The sequence below is a fragment of the Triplophysa dalaica genome, chromosome 11 (assembly GCF_015846415.1).
Source record: "Triplophysa dalaica isolate WHDGS20190420 chromosome 11, ASM1584641v1, whole genome shotgun sequence".
NCBI lineage: Eukaryota > Metazoa > Chordata > Actinopteri > Cypriniformes > Nemacheilidae > Triplophysa > Triplophysa dalaica.
This window is the reverse complement of record NC_079552.1, coordinates 2615780-2635897: the sequence shown is the minus strand read 5'-3', so window position 1 is coordinate 2635897 and position 20118 is coordinate 2615780. Positions and strand designations below refer to the sequence as shown.

Sequence of the window (20118 nt, the reverse complement as noted above, 5' to 3'; positions counted from 1 at the left end):
AAAGGAAAGATTAGCGACGAATAGCAGAAGTCAAACTTGTATGACTTTCTTTCGCGAGACACAAAATGAGAAGCATATGTACGTTCTTATGCCATTAAAGAATATAGTCTGTTAGTCGAGTTAAAACGGCTAAAAGTATCTTGCAAGTTTTATCCATTTGTACCTCTAAAATCATATTCAAAATTAAAATTCTGTCATTATTTACTCACCGTCCTCAAGTTTTTCCAAACTTGTGTAACTTTCTTTATTCGGTTGAACAATGTTTTAGGGGCACTTCTGGGGCACAACTTGAGAGTGAGTGAATGATGACTGACAGACAGAATTATAATTTTTGCTGAACTATACCTTTATGCTGAAAATATGAACATAATGTTTGACATAAAATGCTTTTTTAATATAGATTAAAACATGTAGGCCACTTATATAACTGAAGTTTTATTATTTGAATTGTTTATAATTGCTGAAATGATTGTAATTTTTATGTAGAAGAAATATTTCTTTTCTAGGCCATGCCAGTATAAATAATCTGGATTTCTTTAGGTATTAAGTGTTTTTGAGTAGACAAAAACAATCTAATATAAATCTTATTTGGTCTCACAAAAACATTTTGAGAAAATAAAATGTATGTGTTACTGCATTATCAGGAGCATTATTAAAGCACAAGTAAATGAAATTCAAAATCCCAAGCAAAGCCTGATCATTTTTTAATTAAAATGCATACAAAACTACATCATTAGCACACATTGAAGGAACATAAGAAAAACATTTGTTGAGCCAAAATGACAACATATGGAGTGAAAAGGACAATTTGTTCTGTACAGAAGTGTGTTGTGCTTGATCGATCTTTCGGCGTGATCTTAATTTATGCAATGTAGCTTCTTTACAAAGATTCATTTAGCAACACACGATAAACATCAGCATTTGATACAGTTGATAAATAGAAACGCTACATTTGGTCATGATCATTTGGGCCAGCAAATTGGGTATCCTTGTGTTGGTCCACATTTCAATCATTTCAAAATAATCAACAATCACAAACAAACCTCCCAAAAGATTGTCTTCAACTTTTGTGAAATCAAGCCAGCCGCTACATAGAGACAGATTAAGACTGATAGAAAAAAAATAAAACTGCACCTTTATAGTATCATTTGAACATCAAACAGTAACGGTTTCTCGTACCGTATCACTGAAAACCCTTGGTGTGTGTTACCCAGAAGTCCTTGCAGCAACAACTCCTGCATGTAATAAGGACGACCATCTCACATTTGAAATCCATCTTTCCTGTAGCCACTGGCTTTTGGGCAAAAATCAAACGAGCGGCGCAATGGGAAGGAGAATAACCCCCTCCACAAAGACATCAAAGCGGCAGTGAATCAAGCTGAACACAGTCACTTTTGCACAGATAAGAAGGCCTTAAGGTTGACCAATGATTGTGAAAGCAGATACCGCTCTCGCATCATTTATCTCTCTATCTGTTTCCTTCATTATCTTTGGGTTCTTTGCCCTCAGGTATCAGCAGCAGGTGTGAGCTTGGGAAAAACCTCTCGGTTACGCACTGAATTATTCACCTACACCTGTTACGTGAATGCGTGTGTGTGTGTCATGGCCACTTTACCGCCCTTGTACGAGTGAGTGCATGGTTTTGTTATTCAAATATTTAAGGCTGATCTCCTTTCAAACGTGCCCAATTATTGTCTCCGATTTCAGTCATTGCAAGAACAAGGCAGGAAAAATAGACAGATAATGTAGGTGCTTAGAGCAACATATTTTTCACACTTGAGAGACGGAGAATGACAACAGGCGATTGTCTGAATCTTTGGCTAGTACGGGTTGAGTTCACCTGAGGGCTTATATCATCTGGAACTCTATCCGGTATAAATGTTATACGGCGCATCTCAATTATGTGGTTTACAAAGACATCCACTTAAATAAATGTTTTAGTGCATTAAAGCTGCATTGGAAAACATAGACATTACATTAAAATTTGTTTTGCATAATTTAGAAGGAATATATTACAGTAGCACAAATTCCAATTTTATATTAAACATAAAGAAGAAACCGGAAGCAAATAGTAAAAAAAGCGAAATGTTCGTGACCCGGAAACGACCAAAGACAGGAACGTATCCACGTTGGCTCAAATAAATAAAAAAGTACACAAACCGTAAAGTGAGTTCAAACAAACCACAGTAAGTGTGAAGAAACTGCAAGTCATTAAAAGCAATCAACACCGAGAAAGGAAAATAATGACTCTAAAACTATTTAAAAGTAAAAGACTAGTCTCCACAAGTTCAAAAGGCAAATTAATTGTTCGTGATTTTGGCGCGAAGCGAGAAATCAATAAAAACAGAAACGTCCGTCCGTCTCTGGATTATGAAAAGTAAATGCTCTACTGAATAACTACTCACAGCTGAAGGGTGAATCTCATGAAAACTCAAAAATAAATTATACTTTGTGTAAAGACAGTAAAGCCTGTTTTGGGGACCATGAAGAATTGCGTAGCTTTATCCACACTTATCTCCAAATTCCTTTTTGGGGGATTGTCATGATCTCAAGGGATAATTCTGTATTTAAAATTGTCCGTTTTTAAAATCATCAGCATAAATGAATACAGCACGATGTGTAACAATGATGTATAAATATATCAATGGCACCCTTTTCTTTCATTTTGTTGTATTTTGGTGTTAAACATGACAGATCTCAAGATTCACCCTAGACTCCTTTTAACGACAATTGAATTTAAAAAGCATAATAACATAGCTCATAGACATACTCTTGTAGGAGCACATCTCACCCTTTAAACTACCATTTAAAGACTATTTCAGCCGTTTGGAAAGTACCTGACACCTTCTGACAGCTTTGTTTACCATCAGTGACTATGTGTTGTATTTACACATGTAAAGTTCCACACTGTGCCCATGAAGTCCTGTGTCTTTTCTGAGCTTTTCCACACTGTGCGCATGATAAATGCTTTTGGTCTTTGGAGCAAAGCACTCTGGGAATTACAGCTTTCAGGCAGATTGGCTTTAAGGCTGGATGAATTGGCTTGTTTCAGATAAAACAAACTGGGACAGACACATCCCCGTCAGATTATCTTCACAAGCACCTACGATTGTTTTCTTTGGTTTTATCATCAACAGAAAAAGTAGCTGATATATTACTATGGGATGTTTTTGTTTTTTCTTTTTGTTATGATTTTTTTCTTAATCATTTTTTACTCTTTCTATGTACATTTTGCTTGCCTGTGGTTCCTCGTTCTGTTTCTGTACCGTTTAAAGCGTCCGGAGGAGAAGTAGATCACAGGTCAGCTGTCTGAGTCTTTAACATCTCTGTCTCTTTGGTTTGACTTTTTAACGAACACGATCATACATGCAAGACTTTTTATTCTCGATCTCGTTCCATAATGTTCCCCGTTTTCAGTAAGGCCTCCAGACGGACTCGTCTATGCGCGTCGACCCGGTCATCGCCGTGGGTGAATTGCTGTGACTGCCGTCGGCGTCCACCCCGTCGCTCTGGTTACCGAGGCTGGCGTTGATCAGGCTGTTGTTCCCTCCTGCCGTTCCCCCGGCTCCGCTCGCCGCGGTGCAGGATGTGAGCATGCGGTTGGGTGACCTTTCGCCTCCAGATCCCGCGCCGCCGGTCGGAACCATCGAGAACTGGTAGGAGCCGGATCCAGTGCCATAGTACAGGTGATACGGCGAGGAGTTGGTCTGGAAATTCTGGTTCTGGTTGCCTGGATATGGAGGCGGCAAGTAGGTGTGGTAGCGGCTGGAGGTGGGCATGCTAGCCACGCTGAGACCTCCGATTCCAGTGCTGGATGGGTTGGCAGAGTAGGTGAAGGGACCCGGATAATGCATGTGTGAATCAGAGAAGCGGGGTGCTGTCAATGGAGACAGAGATGGGAACGAAGGTCTCTGTTGGAACAGATCTGTACCTGCAAGAGAGAGAAAAAGTTGTGTCACTTTAACATTTAAACTGTAAAATCCAAAACAAAAAAAGGAATAAACACAGGCTCTCACATCTACAGTTTTGTTTTCATGTTCTGTGCGTCAGAATCGTGACGCAGGTTAACGCATGAAATGAGAACAGGTGCAAGGATAAACATCTGTCCACCTGCGTACACAAACCAGTCCCTGATCCCCTGCCTGTTTTTCCCAGTTGACGCTGCTCGCCGGCTTTATGTTTTCGCTTACTGCCCACATATGAGCAGTGGCTGCTGGGATAGTGAAGCAGGCTTTGGCATGCCAGGGCCTGAGGGTGGAGAATGCCGGCTGTGCGTGCCACCGACTTGTTGAAATGTCTTCCCCACGTTTGTGTGGGGCACTGGGTCAATTTGCAAACGGGAATAGAAGGAGAAAAACATACAGTTCTATTTGAATTTACTCAATTTGTGTGTTGAGGGGGACTTTTTCTGCGGTTGGGATCTTGCGTTTTGTCTCTCATTCTCTCTCTCTCGCTCTCTCTGGTTCCCTTCCCTGTTTTTATAGAATTGGGGGCTGTACTGGGTTCTTAGAGAGAAGAATTTGCGTCTGTTGATGAGTCAGGAGCGCCTGCATGCGCCACGCACACACACCATACAAGATTATTTACTACACGCCACATGTTTTAAGTACAAACAAGATGTAACATTTAAACTGGGGGCACACATACGCTCACAGGCTCAGTGGCTCCATCTAGAGTCTCATATTAAAGTAACAATGTGTCTCTTTAATGTTACTGATTCCAACTACCTCACATATGATCTGCATTAGTCCCAGTTCAAAACTGTCAAAATCGAGAGACAAGAGCCAGGAAATGGAAAGAGAGAGACACAGAGAAACATCAAATGTAAGGGTCATTGTAATTTTTTTCTTTTTTTTAAATATGCTTTTAGTGTCTGTTGTTTCCTCTAGAATGCACATATTTTTGGACAAATTACAGAATAGTTTATTTTCATCCCTGTTATCTGAAAAAGGCTTAAAATTCAAAGCATTAAAAAGGAGCAATTGGGGGATAATACTTAAAGTCATTTAAAAACAATTTTTTCCCCAGTGTTTTGGATATTGAACCCAGAGTTATTATAATCATATCTTTAGCTTTATAACCATTTTGAATAATGTTTAATTTGTCTAATTTATAGTAATTTGCTTTTGTATTTTCATTCTGTGTTTATGTTGAGTCTAATTTATTTCAATTTAAGATTAGTAGTATTTATTTTCACTTAAGTTTTTGTTTAGTTTAAAAAATATTCAGGCCGATATTTTATTTCATTTTGATTAACCTCGGTTGTGCCTCAGGATCTGTGCTGGTTAAAGTTTGCTACTTTGGGGAGGATCCAAGCGTTGCTGAAACCTATAAATAAATCAATTACAGTTAAACTTTTCTGGCGCAAATGGCACATAAAAACAATGTCTTTCCTCCTTTGTATATCAATCCGCCACAGCGAGCAGTTCAGTTTGCGGAGATCCACTAGTCCACAGTCAAGCGTGTAACCCTGTGCCCTACAGAGGTTTGCCTCGTTTGAATACTTTTAGAAAGTGATTTTGTTTGTTAACAGAAGAGCAAGCCGTAGGAATTGTGCAGGATCAGGGCCCTGGTGACGATGCAAATTTTGACCCTCACCTGTAAAATAGCAATGCAAAGACAGATGGATTACACCTGCACCAGGCAAATGATGTGGTCAGGACAAGAGAAAGCGTGAGGGTGAGACAGAAAATGAAGAGAAAAATATGTAATAGATACTTTATATAATTGAATCCATATTTCGTTGTTTCGGTGCAGTCTGTGTATGCTGTGAAAACGACTGTTTAAATGTCAGGTTTGCTTCACTGCTCTTTAGTTATTCATTTATTTTTTGAGCTTCTTCCATGTGGTTTTACGCACAATTGGTGACTGGAACCCACAATAACCAGCCAAACATTTGCTACAGATAAAAGCCATTAACGGCACTACAACCAGTGACCCCAAAAATTATCTGGACATTTAAGACACATTTAAAATGTGTGAATTTATTTGCGATAACGCACCAAAAGGAGTCGGCTAGGAAATAACGCTAGATCTCAAATCTAGTAATCCTGTTTTGAAGTTTCTTTTCTAATTATTGAACATGTTAGTTCTAAGAAATCTGTTTATCTGAGCATAACCTGAAAAAGAGATTTATTCATGTTCACAGGTTGTTCATCAGGAGCGCTTGAACGTTGATCAATGCTTACCGAAGGTTTATGGGATGGTGCTCAGACGGGTGGAATAACCCGAGACGCAGGCAAACATGTAAACTTTGTGTGTTTACGTTAGAGCTGTAGTCCATAAGACAACACGGCACGTCGCATGCAAACCAACTCGCTTCTGTGATCTTAAACATACACTGTCACCATCAGACAGGCTCGGGTTACCATTCACAAACATCTGTTACTGTACACAAGGTATTAGAAAAAATCAGGTCATTCATTCACCACCAGCACAGACTGGAGATCTGGAACGTCCTCCGGTGAGGAATTGTGACCTTACTGACTCCAAAATCAATTTGTTGAAACAATTGCATTATTATTGAGCTATTATATAGCTTTTGCTGTTCCACGAGACAATGAAGCGAATCAATACGCTGCGAGTCTCTTGATCTTTCTGAAGCGTTTCTTATGAAATAATACTGTTGGATATAATTACCGCCGCAGGGCTTTTTGATCGCTGTAGCTCAGGGTGGTGAGTCAACATTGCACTCACACGCAAGTCGGCAGCAGGGCTGTCTGATCCCACAGGAGAGAAAAATTACAAATGAGATCTTTTTAATCTCTGTTTTTGCTTCTCCTAGACGGCGATGAGTGCAAATGGAGACTAAAATGGGCCTTCTCACATGTTTCTTTTGAGGCTTGGCCACGGCACGTATCTTCTCCAACCCATTGAAAAGACCAGCGCGCGAGTTGTGCTTCCAACATTTTGTTCGAAGAGCGAATAATTCAAGACACATTTCTGTTTTTGAGAACGTCAGTGCCCTTAAAGACACGTGATTCAATTACATAAATAACCAAACTGAAATGGGTTAAGCGCTCGGAAAAGAAGAGGCGTGTTTATCCTCCGTGCATATTAACAGAAAAGAAATGATGAAAAGGTCACCTGGTTATGAAACGCGTCACCTCACACGCTGTGAGTCTATTAAAAGTAATAAATCTTCTAAAGTGCAATTAAAGAAAGTCCTTACTTGAACCGGTGTGACAGAAGCGGTGTGTGTGCGGTGAAAATAAAATGACTAAGCTGGTTTGGATGTTTGGGGTTTGCGGGAACAGGAAGGACAGGAATTCTGCGTTGCCGTGGGGAAGAAAAACAGTGCCTGCTCGGGCTGTGTGGTTGTGTGTCCATGGCAGCAAAAGTTTGTGTGAATGTTTTTGAGCGAGAGAGTTTATGTGTGTCCCTGAAAAGCTTGCCAAAACAGGTGCGTGTGTTTCACACACACACAGAACATTTATGGATATTTTAGGAGGTGGGGTGTGCGTGCATGTGTCTAAGCAAAAGCTGATTTTTTATTTTTTTGTAGTTTTCAGATTTTCAAATGACTGGATCCTACATCGTTCTACATCGTTGTCTTTTGCTTTTATTGTTGTAGGAAAGATGAAAAACTTTATTTCTATTGAATCACGAATATTATGATTCATCCATTATGACAGCAACACACGCACACATCTGCATATTATAGAAGTCATGTGAGGACAGCATTGTGTGTGGTTTTTGAGGATCTACGTGTCAGTAGGATTTATTCGTATTCTTAAGTGGCAACGACACAAAACGGCACCAACAATCATGGCAAATAAAATTATTCTTCATCGTACGTTTGATCTCAATAACAGAAAACAAACCTACAAGGATTCCAGAACCAGATGTATCTGGTGTTTTAAAGGAATACTTCACCCAAAAATGAAAATTGCCACCATTTATTTGCCCTCGTGTCACTTCAAATCTGTATGACATTTCCTCTTCTATATAGAAAACAGCAGCAGATGTTTGGCATTCGTAATCCTTGCACAACTGTTGAATGCTTTCAGAAGACAGTATAGCAATGGTAGGCATGAAATTCTTTGATCTTATTTTTCAGAATGTCAACTTTGAATTTTTTTGTCACAGGTTTAAAAATACAGACTTGGTTGAAATATTCGTCAGGCTGGTGCATGTAAGTGTACGTGTATGAAATCTCTTACCTGACCAGCGTAATTCATCTTCAACTTTGCAGGTTTTCAGTGAAGGAGCATCGATCTGATCTGGCCATAATCCTGTACCAAAAAATATACAGATCGTTAATTTAATAAATAATCATTAATTTCTTGTAAATCAAAAAATGTAAAGTTGTCTTTTTGTAGAGAAACAATCATTTTAACGAAACAGCCATTGTTTGTTAACAGATAAAAATGTTTGAGCAAGTTTATAGTCTATATTGACTTTAAGTAGTTTTTATTTATATACACCTATGATATAACATGAATGTAATAAATATAAAAATTTACCAAACTATTTTTTATTCAAACGGTTAAATGGCTTCACAAAGACATGTTAATGAAATTGTTTATTTGTTACAAATTATCAGAGTTTTGGTTTCAATTTCATTGAAAGTGAATAGTGAAACTATTTGGAAGTAAATTTAATGCTGTTAATGCTGCTAAATATAAATCAGAAACCCTATTGCTTAAAGGGAAACTTCACCCGAAAATGAAAACTCTGTCATCATTTACTCACCTTCGAGTTGTTCTATATCTGTATAAATTTCACAGAGAACACAGAGAAAGATATTTGGAAGAATGCTTATAACCAAACAGATGTTGCCCCCCATTGACTCCCATAGTAGGAAAAAATCAATGGTTGTCAGAAGTGCCCCCAACAACAAAAATTATCAAGTAATTTTTCCTACTATGGGAAACCATGGGGGCAAAATGAATATGAAATATTAAATAAATATTCTTCCAAATATCTTTCTCTGTGTTGGAACAACTCGAAGGTGAGTAAATGATGACGGAAGAATGCTATTTTTGGGTGAAGTTTCCCTTAAACGCTGTTCAGTTTCACATTGTAAATATTCGACATCACCCAGCCCTTTGTGTACGTGCTTGTTTAGTAATTCCCACACAATGAATGCGTCCGCACATGTTCAGTGTGAGAGGCAGATCTGTTTGTATTTTCATCAAAGTTGCCAAGAAGAAACAAACGCGTGCGAGTTGAAATCTTACACTGGAGTAACATTACACAAGGACAGATATGAACTACACCTGTCAGCGTGTGTATGCCGATATCTTTGACATTTTTCTTAAATCGCTGACAGTGACAGAAAGTATCAGTGTTTCACATGAAGTGTCTGTTACAGATGTGTATGTTTATCTCAAGTGTGTAATGCTAACGCACACACACTGTTAGCATCAGCACACAACTGTCTCGCTCGCATACTCCAATCGTTGCGTAAGTTTAAAATAATATACTTTGTGTGTGTGTGTCACACTACGCTGAACTGCCAATTTGACAGGCAAATAATTCCTGTTTGCTATCATACTGAAATGAGATAGTTGTTACAAGCTAATCATTTCAACACAGACACATGTACGAGACGTGTATATATTCAACAAGATATTTACATCTTCCAGGAAATATGTCAGTGGAGCGTGTGCATGCAAAACTCGTCGCAATGTTGCTTGGCCGTTGTGCGCCATGGTGTCGCTAAGTAGTTGCAAGGGGGTTGTGAGTGTTTACTGTGGTGTCGCTAAGTCGTTCCTAGTGAGGTTACAAGGTTGTTTTTCTAGTCCGTGATATTCTGGATTCAGGGTGTCACAAAATAACACCATTGGCAGTAATCGTGATATTAACCATGATTATCGATATTGTGTTAATATTAAATATATAATGATAGTGTAAATAATTCTGGTTGATGCTTTAACATGGGCGTGTTTGTGGTGTAGGTGTTGGTTTGGTTCATCTGAACATTTTGCCATAAGAGCCACAATGGTTACAGCCTCTCTCTCTCTCTCTCTCTCTCTGCCTCCCTTTTAGTGTGATTCATTGGCCAGAAAACCCAAAATGAAAGATAAAGTTGACAGATAACGTCATCTATTCGTTGAATTTCCGTAGTTATTGTGATTATTTTCATTATTAAGACTTCTTGGCCACAGTAATGGTGTACTGAAAATCTCATATTGTGACTTCAGTTTCATCTTGTAATGTAAATCTATATATTTAAAATCTTGATTTTCGTCAGAACAAGTGAGATTCCATGTCAATCCTGCACCATCTGAGCTCTCACGTGGAGTTGTACGGCGAAGTTTAGGATTAGAAATCTGAACAAACTTCTAGCTCTGAGCATGAGAAACAGCGACGCTCGCCCTGGCAAACAGCACTAAAAACACGCTGTTTCCAGTCTGTCTCTCGGGTTTTCGCCACACAATGATAAATTCTTCAGTATAAATGCTCTTATTGAGGCCACAGCTGGTGCTTCTGCTGAAGAAAATAAACATCTCACTCAAATATTTTGATTGGCCGATATACAACGTCAATAACAGTTAGACAGAGTTCTGCTGCTATTAAACCAGCGTGTCGCAGACACAGTGTGTTTGTGTGTGGCTATAAACAGCACAATATGTGGGCAACCGGGAGCGTATTTTGCTTGTGCATGAGAGACTCAGTGTATATTCTGAGTTGAAGTTTCCATTGGCCATCAATTCATCTGTTCGCACTGAACTCAGATGTGCTTCAAGATGTGCCCAATCACAGCCATTCTGGACATGATCGTACTGTTATGTGGATCGTGGTTTTAAGGTGGGTGGGAAATATCCAGTGTGATGTCCTTAACATCGAAACTAAAGGTTACATCAATATTGTATAATAATGATTAGTTGTATTTAGTTTTAATGTACCTGTTTAAGTTTAAAGCTACTATTCATGACGTTTGCCTCAATATTGCCACCTCTGGTTGATACTTAAAATTGCAGGGTATTTTTCGAACTTGGATCTTTATGTGGATTGAAGTCAAATGATGGCAAACTGACTTTTCAAACAAAATCTCGGCAAAGAAATCTTTATAATAAGCTTGCTGTTGTGAATATGCGTAAGTGCGGATTATTTGTTTATCAGTCTGGCTAGTGGCTAATAATACAACTATTTATGTTTTATTTTATTTATATCATTATTCATTTATATTAAAATTTTATTTTATACCAATTTTATTGAATAAGCAATTTGTTGAATTGTATTCAATTTAGTAATATATTTATTGACGTATTTATAAATAAATATTTAGATTTGGCTAAATTTAAACTTGTAAATTTAAAAGTTATGACCTATTCAACCATTATTTTATTTAAGAAAATGTATTAACATTATTAATTAGATAAGAAAAAAGCTGTGAAAACCAAACATTGGTTCTTCTACTAACCTAATTTTTTACCTTTGTCGAAGTGTACCGGAAGTTAGGTTTGGGCCACAAAAGGGTGCATGCACAGTAACATTTGTTTATGTTGTTGCTTTGAAACGTCACTTTATTTTAAGTGCATTAATTTAACCCTCGCTGTCTTAGTTTCATGTAAATACTGCTCCAAAAAAAACAATTTGAATGCAGTTGGTTTGTTTGTTTGAACTCTCGAAGCTTAAAATAGTCAAACTACACGTTAAGTAGGTCTTGATGAATTACAGGTTTAAACATTTGACAGGAAACTAAACAACAGATGGAAGAATCAATGTTTGATTAGATGACAGAAAGGTTCAGTCTATGGTGAGAAAGTGTTGGATGGAGAGTGTACAGGAGAGAGAGAGAGACTGTATATCGCTGAGTGGAAATGTAGGAAACTTTCCTCAGAACCATCAAAAATAAACACAACCACTATGAGGTCTGGCCTTCCTCTCAGATCCTTCGCCACACGTCCTTAAAACACGCAAACACCCGTGTAGCCTCAACCTGACCGCCCACAGTCACTTCACGGGGAATAAGAAAAGCTCATCTAAGTTACTCTCATTACGTTTGGGCTCACAGCTTTATATTTCTCTGTTGGTAAACAGAGTTTTTTACTCAAGGCTTTTAACATTAAGGTTCATTTTTGTAAAAATCACAAAATGGAACCTGTTTGAATGCATTTGGTATGAGGCGTGCATGTGGCCACATAGGTTAAATAGGGTTTTGCTGCAAAACAGGCCATCAAAAAAAAACAACCACCTCACACACACCCTCATCCTGTGAAATGATCTCAGATATGAGAAGGTCTTGATCGAAACGCACACATGCACGTTCGTTACTGTAATGCAGCAAATAACTTAGTTAAAATCCCTCCTACACACTCTTTATTATACACAAACAAAGTTTGTTGAAGATGAACCGACACAGTATAAGCGTTTGTATCTGTTAAACAGTGTGTTGATATGCATGATCGCACGAGTGCGCACCACACAAAGATCCATATCTCTTTGTGTATACTTTGATTCTCTTAAATCAGTTTACTCAGTTTCGTTTGTTCATTTCTCGCGGGCCATTTGAAGCGTGCCGCTACTTGTTTGCGAATTCTCAAGTTTATTTCGTCTCCCCGGTCCTCGAACACAACAATGGTGCGTGTGTTTGTGGGACAGCACCGTGTGTTTTGACAAATGTGTTGAATCAAGTATGTAGTCGGCTTGAGAATTTTGTAATATAATATTTGTTTACAGTCCGCTAGAATCTGCTAAACTCCAGAATGATGCAACGGAGACACACTTTGCATCACTCAAGTGGTGTGATGGACTATCTAATTATACCGTGATAAATCACTGATTTAACATGTCTATATTACACATGTCGGTCTGCAACACATAGCTGTCTGACAGAATGTGTGTGTGCATACAGATTTATATTATGAAGCTGGGCCTACATAAGAGAGAGCGAGTCAGCGCCCTGGGGTGAGTGATAATGTTCGAATTAGACATAACGGTACGTTTTGGATCCATCACACACACCTCTCATAAACACCTCTCATAAAACCCTTCAGATGTCTTCACACGATGCTTTTTGACGTGCTTCATTATATGCAAAAAAAAATGTGGCCCTCACGGTTATAGTGGAACCTGTAGAAACTACACTCACACATACAAGCCTACAGCAGACACAAAGTCTCCGACATCTAAAGCCGCCCTAATGTGTTTTGTCTGCTTCAGGTGTGTGTGACGGCTCTATGAAGAGATAATTCTTCTCCTAATCCACCTGCAGATATGGATACCATCCACATACCTCACTCGCTCAAACACAAAAACGTACACTTCTGATGTCATATACGTTGCAAATCATGTGCGATGCATGGGTGAGTTTGGTTGACTCGGTGCTTCACGTTTGGAGGATGTACGGTAAATCACAGCGTTTTGTGAAACGTTTAAACTAAATCTGATGTTGATACGTAGAATGGATTATGTAGAAAGGGACCAATGAGATTCCGCTGTGGTTGGGGCTGCCCAAAACAAAGGAAATTGAAAGCAAGGGTGATATGTTTTTGCAAAAGACGCACACATGATGGTGTATGAGAACCGGTGGGCGGGGTGTGAAATCTGCCGGGGTGTGTGTCTGTTTGAGCGACACGAAAAGCAAATGGAAAGATAAACAACTACCAGCGTGTACAGGTTTGGCAACACTTGTGAGGACCACATTTTTTGTAAAAGTCCTCACAAAATTGTGAGACATCTGAAAAACTGGCCTGTGAAGGGATTGAGCTGGCTCTTAATAACTAGCAAAAGTCTCATAAATTTGTCAAATCACGCTTAACTGTTCTAGTGATGTCAGCAGGTTTGTGTGAGGATAGAAAATTGCATTAGGCTGCAATGAAAATCATTGAAGTTTACATTTACGAATATGAATATGGAAAACGGTTTTATCCAAAGTGACAAACAGAGCATTGAAGTTATGCATTCTTACACTATTAAGTTGGCAACAGAAGTGATTTAATGTTATTTTAAATGTTTAGCTATTTTTTTAAATGCATTAACGTTACTTCTAGGGATACACCGATAAGTAAGTTTTGGGTGATAACCGATAATTCATTAACACTGGGGGCCGATAATCGATATATTGGCCGATATATAGTATCTAAATATTAATATCAAATTTTCTGAGACCGAACAAAAGAAAAAGTAGGTTACCATTTGTTCTCTTTTTTCCCTGAAAATCGTGTACCAAGCCTACTTTACACTAGTTAAAGATTCTTTAACTATTAAACTTTTCTGGTATGTTTATTTAACAAACTAATTATTGATGTTCTTCCAGTGCAGCCCAGAAAAGTGTTCTTGAATAGCCACATGTCTAACTAGTGTCAAGACGGAAAGCATTCAGACACCAATCGGCTTAAAAAATGTAGCATCTGTTCCTATAATTTACACGTTTATAAATATCTACACACTGTACCCACATTAAAAATGTTTTGCTTATAACAGTGGGATGATCATGACAGAAAGACAGCACTGTATTTGATTTAAACTGTGAGCAGCGTACCACTGAAGTGGTTTAACCAGAGAAAATGATTCATCATCAAAATTGTATTATCGGCCGATACCGATAACACTGAAACCGACCATTTATCGTCCGATACCGATATGGTCGATAACTTATCGTGCATCTCTAGTTACTTCAACTAAGCAATAAGTTGGAATTGTTTGACTAATCTGATAAGTTACAGGAACTCTACGTACTACAAAATTTAAAATAATAAGTCCAAATGACTTGAAAAGCCTATTTGTTGTACATAAAATCGTGTGTCTTCTGGGAATCGAAACCATGACCTTTGTTGCTAGCAGTGTGCTCTACCATTTGAACGTCCTCACTAGTGTAGTGAAACAAACCCATGTATTGTTGTTTTTCTATCAGACATCACATTAAGGTCTGTGCACATGTCTCAGAATGCATCTCTGCCCACTGTCACACACACAGACGTGGGAACTGAAATAGAGAGGGCTTGCTAGATTCCAGACTGTAAGGTGTGATGTGTCATCGCGTCTGACTGATCCAAATACACACACACCTGGTATCTGTGAGGTGCCGGTGGGGCTGTAATGTGTTTGGTGCGGGCGGGCGGTCCCATTGCCAGGGTTCATTCTCATCCGTTGGTAGCGTTCCATGTCCCCAAGACGTTCTGAATACTGCTTGTGGGGGTCGTCTGGCTTCATGCGATGACCTGCGGAGCGAGAGAAAGATGAGTTCGGAGTTTGTCGAAATCATTGGGATAAAATTAGATGTCTTAGCGGGTAGCCTAATGTCTGGCTTAAAATATCGTCTGGTTAGGTAGCTGGCTTTGGCCTTTCAGACAGGGTTGCGTACTTGTTAGTTTGCGTCAGACGTGAGTCACGCAGCGTTTGATGATCCACAGAGGGAAACCGGCAACAAAACCCTTTGAGAGTGTGTGTGTGGGGGGGGTTATCACAGACAATGCGTTGCCATCCCACTTCAGTAGCCATTATAGACACACACCCCATCGCATGTGTGGCCTCTAATGGATGAGTTTAATGTGACTATCAGTGATGTGTGTGAGGAACATGTGAACATTTTGTGGTTTTTAATGTGGAGTAATGGCTGGATTTGAATATTTCATTCAGATATAGAAAGGATAGCAGACGCTGTGATATGGATTTTGTGTGTTCTTGGCCTCTTGTTCACCCGAGGGCAATACATCACTCTGCATTTTTTTTGTTACCCCCGGGGTAATATTTCTATTAGTTTATTGCTCCCTCCATTTGATGCCACCGTGTCTCTCTCTATGTCATGTGATTGAAATGGTAAATTGTCTTTTTTATAGTTTGTTTATGAAGCCAGCATGCGTTCCCATAGGGGGAGAGACGCGCAAATGATTCTCATTAACGTCTCATTATTGTTATTTCTCCTAAACGGCAATAATTAAATGGAGGTTAATATGGAATTTTGATTAAACGTCTTCTGTTTGTGTCGCATGTTTGTGTGTGCTTCTGATTCTCCACCTAAGTTATTTTGTGAACCATTTGAGAAGTTGATGAAATGAAACATATCTGAGAAGTGACTTTGGTCTCTGTGTTTTTTATGGTTTTTCTGGTATTTTCCATTTGCACTTAATAGCCTTGATAGCTTAAAGTTCCCCCCCCCAAAAAATTGTCATGAATTACTCACTCTCGAGTTGTTCCAAATCTGAATACATTTCTTTGTTTGGTTGAACGAAGCGGAAGATATTTGGAGGAATGCTTGTAACCAAACAGTTCTTGGAACCCATTGACTACCACCGTAGAGAAAAAATACAATAGGATTCAAAGGTGTCCCAGAACTGTTTGCTGTCGTACATTTTCCAAATATCTTCATTTACATTCAACAGAACAAATAAAAAATTATGGTTTCCTAAAATGGTGATCAATGGTGGCCAAGAACTGTTTGGTTATAAGCATTCTTCCAAATATCTTTCTCTGTGTTTATTAGAACAAAGAAATCGGTCAATGACGTAAAAAGGTTTTAAGCATAAAAACATTGTGTAATACTGCTTTAAATTATTATTGTTTAAAAAACTGTTTCATTTAATAGCATTTTTGTAATATCGTCATTTTTTCCCCTGATTTACAGAAGACGCTAAAATGTGGGATATTTACAACAAAAATCCCTTCATGACATATTAAAAGATGAATTACTTTCACCCCAAATGCTAACTAGTTGTAAAATTTGCAGCTATCCTAGATTTTGCACATTTGTCAATAAGAATTTGTTACTCATTTAAAGCACAATAAAATGTAATATGCTCCCTTATTCTGTTATTGATTTTAATATTTACAAGTCAGAACAAGCATGTTGTTTGTATTTATACGTAAATATTGTGTTACACTATATGACAATGTAACATTATTTCAACCAAATTTTCACATGTGATTCTCCTAAAACTTATTTGAAACCAAGTAGACATTTCGCTTAGATGTATTGTGCTTTTGTACATTTCTTTTAATGGGGACATCTTAACGTCTTTGACCCATTTATAAAGATGTGGAACAACTCGGAGGCGAGTAAATGATGACAACATTTTCATTTTTGGGTGAACTATCCCTTTAATCTGCACAATCGAGTCCATATGTTTGGTGGTTTTAATGTTTCACTGTTTTCACTTTAAGTGGTGCTGGTTTCTCGGTCTGATCATTTATCTCCTGTAATGACTATGTTTAAGTATACTAACTACAGAGTGTGCAATTCTCATTTTGACAAAAGGAAGACGGACCGTAATCTAACTTGTAGCCCTTAACGTTAGCGCACTCTTAATAATATTTACCGTTTTAAAATGATACAATTTGAATCTTTTGTAGCGTTGCCTCTCGTGCATGTGGACGGTTGTGGGGTCAAACCCCACGTACAGTCACGCTGTCTGAATTATTACGGATGGATGAATATTTCATAGGTAAGGGGCACTTAGACAGGAATGTTGACGTTTTGTGAGAATGATATCATAACCACAGGACACACACAGACACACTAATTACAGTGGATCTTCTCTCTTATACGCACACATATACACACCGTGGTCTGGACGGCCAAAACACATGCGGTGGACAGTGCGTATCATGCATGTGTAAAGACAGGACCGTACACAAAGTCCAGACTTTCTGAGGCCCACACTGCTCACTTCACACTCTCATATGCTCACACTGCAGATCAACTGACTGATACGCCCTGCTTCCTTCCTTTCGCCTCATTCTCTCTTTCTCAGACCAGCAAAGAAAGAAACATATGTTCCCGTTTGGACAGACCGAACACAAGCTCTTTTAGCTCCTGCGTGTGTGTGTTTGAGCAGGGCTGAAACCCGACAGTCGCCGTGGAGGACCAGACGTGTCACGGCGGACACACTGTAAATATTTGTACGGGTGTCTATAAATGGGACTCATAGGCACTTGATAACATTGTGGAGTTGATCTGCTGGTTCAGACGCGGAGGTGAAACGTGCTTTAATTTCAGAAGGACCTCTGTGTGCGACTGCTGAGAGATACAGGAATATTTCTCGACTGATTGAACCGCTGTGATTTTGCAGTGTTGATCGTGTGTTTAATAATGAATAAAAGGTTCCCAGTTGAGAACCAGTTCAGGCCTGAAAACGAGTACCATTCTAGTTCATCCTGCAACTGGTGCAGATGACAGTTGGTGGATTTGGGTGTTTTTGTGTGTATGTGTGTGCGAGTAGGTGGTTGTTCAGGTGTGGAAGTGAGGCCTCAGATGAAAGTTTGCTTCCGTAGTAACGAACGCTTCTACATCTGCTAAGATCACCACACCTGGCTTCCTCTTGCTGTAACCATCCCGCAGTTTCTCTGTCTTATCTGTCTCTCTTTTTCTCCATCTGTTCTCTGTGTGATGTCAGAAGTCAGTCCAGGGCGCGTCCAATCCCATCAGCCCAAGACAGGAAGTGAGACTGAGGCGAGTGTAAACGAAAATGCTGAACAGAGCTTCTATTCACCCCTGAACTTGACACCCTGTTTTTGAAATTTTTCCCCAATATTCAGCATATAATATATTCAGCATTCAGAGTGAACCTTTAGCCGTACCTGATAGTGAACTTTGTATTTAGAAGATGGTTTGTGTTATTCATAGCGGTCTGTAAGGCTCACAAAGCTGAGAACGGAAAGGTTGTTGGTTCGATCTCTGCATGAAGAAAGCTTTTTTAAACCGTTTCATCTGACGCTCGCACCTGGCCTGAAGTTAACTTTTGGTCGGAAATTTTACTGTATATTTAATTTATATTCAGATTAAAAGTAATTTTAAAAGTAATATTGAATCTTTAAGGAAAGTCTACCGCAAGTTGAGCTTGGGCCGCATAACATATGTTTTTGTTGTTGCCGTTTGAAACCATCCATTGTTGATCAGGCCCTTTTTTGTATTTGCATTTGTTTTTTGCATTTGATGTATTGATGGAGCGCAAATCTGCAGACTTACATTAAACCAAGGTAAGAAGTTTTTAAGACCACCGTAGTATTCGTGCTGAAAGCAAAATGAAGTATCGGCTATTGTGTCATTGATCAACACACTCGGGGTTCTTCCTACGGCGTCGTCGTTGTCATACCTTCACCGCACCAGTCTATGACTGCATGTGTGGTTACAAAAATTCCCCTGGTCATGCGATGGCAAATAAATATTCTCTTCTGTTTGATCCTCGATTCACCTTTTGCATTCTTTTTGTTTGTCTCCAGGGCAAGTTGGAGCAGGTGAGGTGAAAAGCCCATATCAGTGAGACAATACAAGAGGCCGTGGCTTGTCTGCCACCGCTGTCATCTGTGTCTCTGTTGTTAACATCTTTTTGCTGTTTCTGTTCGGGCCTTGAGTAAAAAAGCAGGAAAAGAAGAAAGGGTGTAACGGCGCACATGTGTGTTTGTGGCTTTTGTTACTTGAGATATGTGTGAGTGTATGCATGCGTTTTTAGCGTGTGCGTTAGGATATACACTAACAGTCAAAGGTTTGGACACACCTCGCTGAATGTTTCACATCAACTTAAAATAACCCAAGGGTTAAAGCGTGGAGTCATTTTTGAACACCAATCAATTGAATATTTTCTGCTTAAACTTTAAATTCAAACTGCGTTATTTATTTTGAATTCATAATTTGTGTTGTAATGTAGTGAAGAACAAGAAGCCAACAAGCAAAGAAGGGGAACTTCTTAAAAACAGATACGATGCACCATAAAGATGATTTAAAGAATGCCCAGATTGTGCCAAGCTATTTTTTGTCACCACGCACTTCCCCATATTTGTGTCCTTTTCATGACTTTACTTTCATTCTTGAATTGTAAAACACTAATAATAAAAGCAATTAGGTGTGTCCAAACATCTGACTTATAGTATAGCTATCGTCGCTATTGTATGTGTGCATGCACCTGCATTGTGCGTGGTTTGGCTGGTTTTGGTTGACCTAGTTGCGACTCAAATTGTATGCACCGTAAGCGGGACGCATCTTTAAACTCAAATGTGCATCAACAATATCTCTTCCTGAATACTTTGCCGGCTATTGAAACTCAAATGTAGCTAAACTCCATGAGTTTCATTTTGATCTAAAGGTCGAAGGTTTGTCGGAAGGTTTGTTTGAGATAATTCTGGATGATGGAGTGGAAATAAGAGAGGATGTTATTGAAATGATGAGAACAGCGCAAGGTGTCAAATGGAGGGAAAAGACCCTTGGCTTTACTGCGCGGCCGCCTATGTGTG

The 20118-nt window shown here is 38.9% G+C and overlaps 1 protein-coding gene across 2 annotated transcripts in view; it reads right to left on the bottom strand.

Moving 5' to 3' along the window:
• Positions 1 to 688: 688 nt before the first annotated feature.
• Positions 689 to 20118, bottom strand: part of runx3 (RUNX family transcription factor 3) — a 49421-nt gene continuing 29991 nt past the window's right edge. For both annotated transcript variants that reach the window (XM_056760927.1, XM_056760928.1), the window contains 3 exons: positions 14961 to 15113; positions 8163 to 8234; positions 689 to 3931 (listed from right to left, as the gene is read on the bottom strand). In XM_056760927.1, the coding sequence (XP_056616905.1) occupies positions 3414 to 3931; positions 8163 to 8234; positions 14961 to 15113 (743 nt within the window). In that variant the 3' untranslated portion in view covers positions 689 to 3413. The remainder of the gene's footprint in view (positions 3932 to 8162; positions 8235 to 14960; positions 15114 to 20118) is intronic.